This window comes from Chenopodium album, chromosome 9 (assembly GCF_948465745.1).
Source record: "Chenopodium album chromosome 9, dcCheAlbu1.1, whole genome shotgun sequence".
NCBI classification, from domain to species: domain Eukaryota; kingdom Viridiplantae; phylum Streptophyta; class Magnoliopsida; order Caryophyllales; family Amaranthaceae; genus Chenopodium; species Chenopodium album.
The window spans coordinates 49,277,351-49,285,926 of NC_137842.1; the positions used below are offsets into that span (position 1 = coordinate 49,277,351).

Below are 8,576 nucleotides of genomic sequence, written 5' to 3' on the forward strand. Positions count from 1 at the left end.
CCCAAACGCCACCAACACCTCCTCATCTTCACACAACCACCAAGAACGCACCCATTCTTCCACCACCAAGGTTGTGAACAGCCGCAATAAACTCGCCACCAATTCCTCCGCCACCTATACCCTAACCTGAATGAAAACAACCCCTTTCCCAGTCCCGATCCCAGCCCTGTTCCTAGCCCCCTCCCCTCGAAAACCCAATCCAAGCCCCGATCCCAGCCCCCTCCCCTTGAAAACCCGATCCCAGCCCCTTCCCCTCGAAAACCCGATGTCAGCCCCATTCTGACCGATCTGGGTTTGGTGGTTTTGGTGGGTGGTGGTCTGGGTTCATGGGTTTCAGTGGGTTTGTGGGTGGTGGTGTTCTTGGTATAGGGCTTTGGGTGGTGGTGGTCTGGGTTTGGGGGTTAGGGTGGTGTCGTGGTGGTGGTATGGGGCGTTGCCGGGTTTGGGGGTTACGGTGGTGTTGGTGGTGATGGTCTAGGGGTTTGCCGGCGTCAGGGGAACGTTTGGGCGCCGACAAGGGGAGGGGGGAAGGTGGCTGTTTGGTGGTTTCGGTGGCTAGGGATTTTTTATTTTTAAGTTTTTTGGTGGATGTACTTTAATTTGTATGCAATGTTCTTTTCACAATTTTTAATAACCTTGTATTATGACCGAGTGTACCATGCTCATGGAACACCCGGGTGTATGGTGAAATTTTCAATGAAGCACCCTCCTCTATAAAAAGAGGGTGTACACTCCATGGCTCAGGAGCCACATTTGGGCTTCCCCTATTGCGTGATGTGTGGGCACTCACTCAAATATGTTGATAATTATACTCAGCAATATGCGATCAATCATAAATAGACACATCACACTCCATCTGCATTAAGAGGATTCAAAGAGGATCCTTTATTGACGTGGGAGGAATTAAAGGAAGTAAGAGGATTGAGATTAGAGAAAGTAAAAAGTAAAAAGTAGAGTATATGAAAAAGAAAATGAGGTCAAAAAAATAAGAAAGAGAGTACATTAGAGGATGAGAATGAGAACATTGTTGTCCTTGCTCTAATTCAAATTTTAATTTCAAAATTATGAGAGCTTAGTTAGTTGAAAGTCATATATTCCATTACTAGGATCAAGAGGAAAAAAACTTAAATTACAAAATTATTTATTTTAAAATTACAAAATTTCAGTGTTTGGTATCACATATTGTTAAGAGATTTAGAATTGTTAATTGATAAATTATACGAAGTATCAATTAACAATTCAAGCAAAATAAGAAGCTAGTACCATTTAAGTATTGGCAAAACAGAAACAGAAATTACCACAAAGCAAATATTTATTCTCATATTCTTTGTTTACAAACAAGGGAATTCATTGCCCCTCCCTCCTCCGCTTTCCTTTTATTTGCATAGATATAGACTCCATATAAGAGATCATTAGTGCATACTCATCTGAATATCTGATACAGCAAAAAATTCTAGACTCCCACAGCAGCAAACTAACAGATTTAATTAGATCAGGAGGAAAATAATAGTACTACTACCATACCATGAAGATTACATTCTTCGGTTAGCTTACATCAAATTCCCTAGCAGATAAATATTTCTAACTTGCCTGAATCTAGAAGGGATCACACAGTTAGCAATATAGACAAAGCAGCAAAAGCTATACCACTAATTACCTAACTAAACATTCTTACAATCACATTTTACAACCTAGCAAGGACAAGGCTTTCCACTTTCTTGCACATCAGACTCTGGTACTCCATGCAACATGTGCTACAGCAGCAGAGAGCCCCAAGAATAGTCAGAACCACTGTACATCCACAAAGCACCCTCCTCGATCCTTAATGTAAACTGCAACATTGCAGAGTATATATCAGAACACCAGTAAATAGCTTCAGAACACCAGTAGCTTACATCATAATTCATCAAATTTCTGATATCGAAACAAAACAGGGATTACTCTAGCAATCCTTAATATAAAACGTGAACAAGGTATGACAACCACCATGTGTAGTTTTTTTTTTTTTTTTTTTTTTTTTTTTTTTTACTAGCTATTTTAAAAGCAAAGGAAATCGAATCCATGATAAAACTTGGTTGACATGATTACTATACTACAATTATGATAACTGTTAGAGACATGCAGAACACAATTAATAGATAGCATAAGAACTACCTAAACAAAATTCAACAAATTCTTTGGCACTGCAAATCTGCAATAACTGAAGAAATTATCTTGAAATTTGCATTGATTTGCTAATCCAATTTTACCATAAAGTCTGAGATAGAAAGCTGACTCAATATTCTTGAAACTAAAAGAAACTACATAAAAGAATTTCAGTTAAGCCGGAAGTTATCAAGAGATCACGTCTTCAAATAAAAATTAATTTCAGCAACAAGCAGGTCCACACCTCTTTATTAATGTCTTCTACACAATACACACTTTGTATGAGGGACGTACTTAACTTTGAGAACTAGGCTCAGTCCAAACCTCTTTTCAATGTCTTCTACACAATAAGCACTTTGTAAGACAAATTACTCAATTATGAGAACTAGGCTCATGATGTGCCCCAGCCATTCAAACAAAATAACTCATCCTGTTATTCCCTCCCCCCCTCCCCCTCAAGCGTCACATGCTGAGGGTACTGTTTGTGACTTCCCAAAACTACTCACCTCCGAGGACAATTGTTACCATCTTCATGAATAATACAAAAAAAAATTATTAGAAAATTCACATACAATTTCATTCAGGGCAAAAAAAAAAAAAAAAATCTCATATAGACCCTAGAATAGTAGGAAAGCCCCTGTTGTCAGAAAAAAGAGGCAAGAATTTAATTAGCAACCCGCAGTGTGTAGTGTAACACAATATTTTCTTATGCACAATGTTATTCATTCACAAAGCACTATCTGAAGTTCAAACTACTCTGAAGTTATCATCATCAGTTCCATTAAGCACCATTAGTAGAACTATTTGCAGAAGAACCTGAAGGGGGGTCGGGGGATACAGGATATATTCAACTAATAAGAGAAATCAAAGGAAGTATACTTACAGCTATGTAGCACCTTATACTAAACCACCAATACATAAAATTTTACCAACTCATTTCTTTCACCCCCACCCAACAAATCATATTCTTTAACCTTGCCAAATGAAACATGGTGCTATATATATACTAATTACTAAAGTGCTTTGTTAGGTTAATGAACACTCAGTATCAAGCCACATTGGTATGCCTATTAAGAGCAACATACTCGCTCATTGTAACATCTGTACACCACAATTCTTACAATATTTCAAATCTGGATGAACCAGTTTCATCTTTCATGTACCATTCCCAAATATTTCACGATTTTACAAATTTACTGCTTTATATAAAGAGTTCCATATCTCTGCAGCTTATTTTAAGCTTCAACCAACTTCTAGCCAGAAAGCACACACAACATACTCGTTTGCAGAAAGATAAAGAAAAGAAGCAACAAGCTTAAACATCTGGAGTACCTACATAGCACCCTCAAACACCTCAACCCAACAGAAAAGAAGAGGATGGGGAGAGAGAGGGAGTAAAAGGGTGAAGACCTGCCCCCACAAAAATCAATTACCATAGCGAATTTTGCCGACTATCTGGTATCAGTTTGGAAAAAAAAAAAAAAAGAAGAAAATTTAACACACCACAATTCTACTTGCTCATCAGTAAATTTGATTCTAACAACATTTTTTTTTTTTCAACCATGACACACAAACTGGTACAAGAAAATCTGGCACATCCCTTCCCCCTTTACTATACATTCTCTTGTTTTCCCTAAATAAAAACTAATATATTGCCAAATGCCACATTAAAATTCTTCACCTAAACCTTTGAGGATAAATGGTATCTTTACTGAGGAACAGAAAGAGTAACCCACTTATCTTTAACCTAAAGATACAAAGAACTACAGTTAAAGAAAAAGACGAGAGATTTACTCTAAAACAACAGCTATACATGACTAGTCTTCCCCATTCCTCCAAATTTCGTACTAGACAACTTCCTCATCGACTGTCAACAAAGACACTTGCTTATGCGTTTCTCTATACACACCATTGGCTGGCCTCTGGTAGTCCTCTCTGGTGCGGTAAAAGAACCTAAACTTCTTTTTATGTACTTTTGAGCAGGAGCATCAATTTTCTGATATATTTATATATAAACCCAAGATATGATGTAAATCAATCCAATCTTTCTAATGAACCTGTAAGCTTTTTTCTCAAAGTCTTTAAAAGGCAGGTTGAGGACTGCATGAATTTTATCTTGATTTGGTACTTGATACCATCATAGTAAATGCACACTATTACTTTTCTAAGTTGAGCCCATATTTCAGATCATATTATGTCACAAGTATGATCGGCAAAGAATAAGGTCAATCTAAAACCTAGGCATTAATTAATTTAATTTTAGTATATTGTATATTTGAATATGGGGTCCTTTAAAGTTCAAATTATACACAAATATGGTATCTTACACCCAGCAAGTAGTTTTCATGTTCAATCATAGACTACAGTGGGCTAATAATGTATAGCACCTGGAATGAAGTAAATGATTATAATAATGATGTCTTTGTCCTCTATTTTAAGTAAAAAGGTTTTTTTTTTTTTTTTTTTTTTTTGGGGGGGGGGGGTATCAAATACTTGTCTTACTAATAATCTGCCAGAGCATTCGAAATGCAAAATGTATAAAAAGGGATTACGTGAAGTAAATGTCATAAGAGACATCATAATAAATGATGTTTAAAACATGATGCATAAAACGGATGAGAGGAATATTACATTTATTCACTTTAAGGCCCTGTTTGATTCACCTTAATTTTGCTGAACTGAACTTATTTTTACTGAACTGAACTTAATTTTATTGAACTGAAATTATTTTTACTGAACTTAAATTATTTTTACTGAACAAAAATTATTTTAACTGATTTTCTATTACAATTCTTCTTTAAGAAAACTGTATTTTACTGAACTGAACTTATTTTTACTGAACTGAAATTATTTTTACTGAACTGAAATTAATTTTACTGAACTGAACTTATTTTTACTGAACTGAAATTAATTTTATTTAATATTATTTTTTAAAGGTGAAGAGAACAGGGCCTAATTAATTACCTGCAGCATGTTGCCTTTCTAGGAAGATCAGTACCTACTAAATCACTTATACCGAAAACAATCCATGAACCAAAAATCAGGAATATATTCGTATATGAGAAGAAATAAACATAGAATGTCATAAGATAATCCAATCAAATTTTTACCTAAAAAGGAAGTTGAAATCCCAAGATAATGCTTGTTTTCTGACCCTTAGGTTGAGGAAGTATCACTATCAGATTCTGCATTAATTTGCAAAGTTGTTAAGGAAAGGAAATTGGTTGTATATAAACTTGAAACCATAAGCCCAAAACCATAACTTAAAAAAAATACAAATTAAAAAAAAAGTACCACTGGAAGAGGATCCAGAGTCACTGCTTGAGCTTCTTGAACTATTTGATCTGCTGGCGTTGCCAGCTTGCTTTTCATGTTGAACAGGAGGCAACAAAAGGTCATTCTTTTCTTCTGCTTCATACATTTGAAATAAAGTTGTCATATTCAAAAGTTGAAAGAATTTAATAACAAGTATAAACCTTATAAATAAGTCCAGATATCCAGAAAAAGTATACCAGCTTTATTTTCTTTTGGGTTTTCCAAGATGGATGGAGCTTCATTCTGCATGGAGAGATGAAATAAATAAAATCAGGAAAACCAGCAAGCTAGAATCTACTTTATAACTAACAAGCGAAGAGGGTTTCTTTCTCACCTTTTCTATAGTTGGTGCAGCGTCCCCTTCAACATGGGCCACTTCAGCCATTTTCTTGATTTTGGTCAGATTCTTTTTGTAGTTCATCACAAACCTGTCCAGCTCCCAAAGAGTCTCAGTGTCAACACTATCAATGTCCACCTCAATCTCATCGTCATTTTGACAGAGTGAAGGGTTCCTCTTCCTAATAATCTGGACAACATTGTCAAGCTTCTCTGAAGGTAAGTTCTGAAGGTCAGTGCTAAGCTTCTGCTTCTCCACATATGTCATGTCTCGCTTATTGGGATCTTTTGCCTTTGGCTTCTTTGGAACAGGAATCCTGCCTGTTGGCGTAAGATTAGGGTTTTTGGGTTTAGCACCAGCAGACTTTGTCATAGATTCTGATTTATCCAGTGTCCTGGTCATATCAGCTGCAGGCGGCAAGGATGGTGGAGCCTGTGGAGCCTTTCTTGACGTTGGAGTTAAAAGACTGGCTTCATAGTCCATAGAAGGTCTCAACTCCCGCATATATTCTGCCTCTACACTACTCCACTTTTCTTCAAACATTTTTGATATTATATCTGCCATTATATAGACATCATGCCCTTTCGGATTATAAGTCATTGCATTATTAAAGGTAAGTCTAACATCCTCGGCAAATTCCTTAGGAGATTTGTACCAGTTGGTATTTAGCCTAGATTTCACAGTACCCAAGTCCATTGGATGCTTAATTATAGTGAAATAATCATGCAAACCAAGGCCCTTCACATCAACAGGAGTATTAAAGACCCATCCATGCTTGTGCTTCATTAACTTATCCAGCAATACACTACAACTCTTAAATACCTTACTCAGAGAGCTGCTCATCCCAACTCCAGATCCAGACTCCCCGTTCTTCTTCCCCATGCCTTTCGATTTCTTGTTCTGTTCTGATGGTGTGATCTTGTCCTTACCCAGTATGAAATCTGAACTCTGATAAAACTGATTCGCCTTAGGGGTCCTCTTCTCCTTCTCCACATTCTCACTGGCACCTTGACTATGTTCCGGCACAGTAACACTCAGCTGATCAATCGGCCTACCCTCATGCCACCCCACCGAACCAACCTCAGAATGAACTCTTTTCAACTTCCCCACACCATTATTACCATCATCCACCATAGACCTCAAACCACTACCATTACGTTCGAGCTTCTTCACCAAACTCCTAACTAGATTAAGCTCACCCTCAAGTTTCCTCCTCAATTCACGCCTCTCCTTCTTCGTCTTACACATCAAACTAATCGAAACCCGATCCTCAACCCGGGAAAACCCCGTCCCACTAATTCCATTCCCCAACATATCGCGATGACCTGTGTAACCACCACCACCACCAGCACCACCACCTCGACCCACTCGATTATTCGACGACCAAGCAGCAAACCTGTTAAAACCAAGCTCCTTCCCAGAATTCAACTCTTGGGAAGGCAAATTTCGAGAATTTTCTTCAGCTAAGTTGGTTTTAAGCCCTTTGAAAGATTTCCTACTGTAAACTTTACTATCACCCAACTTTTTCCTATCCTTAGAATTACCACCTTCACCCCCAACAATCCCAGTTGCCATAACCCCACCAAAACCCCCCTAAAAAAAACCCCAATTTCAAACCATCTTCAATCTCAGCACTCTAAAACACAGCATAAAATCAAAAACACAACATAACATGAAACCCTAAATCAACTAAATCAACATTTTCAACAAACTTAAACAGTAAAATTCACAAAAAAAAAACGATAATCCCAAGTTTCAAAACAACAAAAGTAAGGGGTTTTAGTGAAATCATACCTCAAAATGCAACAAATCTCATAGATCTCTCTCTATCTCTATCTCTTTCTCTCTCTTGCCGTCGAGCTGAGCAGAACGGTGGAGTACAGCAAAGTTAGTTGGTGAGTTGACCATGTAAGAAGGGATGGCGCGTGAAAACAACGTGCAAATTAGGGGGATAATTTCATACGCACGTGTACAGCACGTGATAGCTACTAGCCAGTAATAAGTGAGAGCTTTGATGCTTGCGTTGCAATTTCACTAGCGCGTTCTTTTACTGTTGTAGTAGCGCGTTGAAAGTTGGAATGAATATTTATGCTATTGTGTTTTCTTTTTAGGAGCACTAAGACAAATGATGAGGTCTTTTCTGGTCTTAATTTGAGCATTGAGCATGGATTTTGGAGTAAGTAAGGTAGATTATGACCCCATGATTTTGGTTTTTCATGGATCTGTGTTTATGGCACATCATTTAGGCGGTCAAAAGCTTGACACGACACAATAACCCGACACAAAATAAGTGGGTTTGGGTCAATAATTTCCGACCCGTTTACATAATTTGGTCGACATAAAATTAAACGGGTTAGGTTTGGATTGAAATTTTCAACCCAAAACCGACACGCATAACCCTATTATATAAATGGGTTGAACGACAACTCGCCAACCCGAACTCGACACGCTTAATCTATTAATTAAGTATTAAAAAAACTGAATTTTTAATTCAAAACATGTAATTTTGTAATTACCTTAACACCATTATACATTTTGGTAATTATAATTTTCATCTTTTATAATTTAAAATTAAATTTGGTGGTTAATTTGAGATAATTCTTATGTGTGGTTGTATTGTTAAACGTGTGGTTGTATTGTTAAACCTACTAGCTTTAAATCCTTGTGGTATCTTTTGCTAAAATTACTAACTTTAAACTATTGTAATATCTTTGATAAATTAATGATGTTTGTCTTTTTTATTTTTGAATCAAATATTAATTAGTTTATTACATACTAT

The 8,576-nt window shown here is 36.8% G+C and overlaps 1 protein-coding gene across 4 annotated transcripts; it reads right to left on the reverse strand.

The window, feature by feature from the left end:
• Positions 1-1,466: 1,466 nt before the first annotated feature.
• Positions 1,467-7,972, reverse strand: LOC145558546 (transcription factor GTE4-like). Of its 4 annotated transcripts, none has more exons than XM_081619822.1 (6): positions 7,592-7,972; positions 5,795-7,433; positions 5,658-5,703; positions 5,440-5,556; positions 5,256-5,330; positions 1,467-1,832 (listed from the first exon to the last, which is right to left on the reverse strand). In XM_081619822.1, exons 2-5 carry the CDS (start codon positions 7,370-7,372, stop codon positions 5,302-5,304), a joined length of 1,770 nt encoding a protein of 589 aa, XP_081475948.1. In that variant the 5' UTR covers positions 7,373-7,433; positions 7,592-7,972; the 3' UTR covers positions 1,467-1,832; positions 5,256-5,301. The 4 variants fall into 4 exon arrangements, with proteins under 4 accessions (XP_081475948.1, XP_081475950.1, XP_081475949.1 ...); XM_081619824.1 differs by having other exon boundaries at positions 5,795-7,227; positions 7,592-7,969; XM_081619823.1 differs by lacking the exon at positions 7,592-7,972 and having other exon boundaries at positions 5,440-5,553; positions 5,795-7,577.
• Positions 7,973-8,576: the final 604 nt, after the last annotated feature.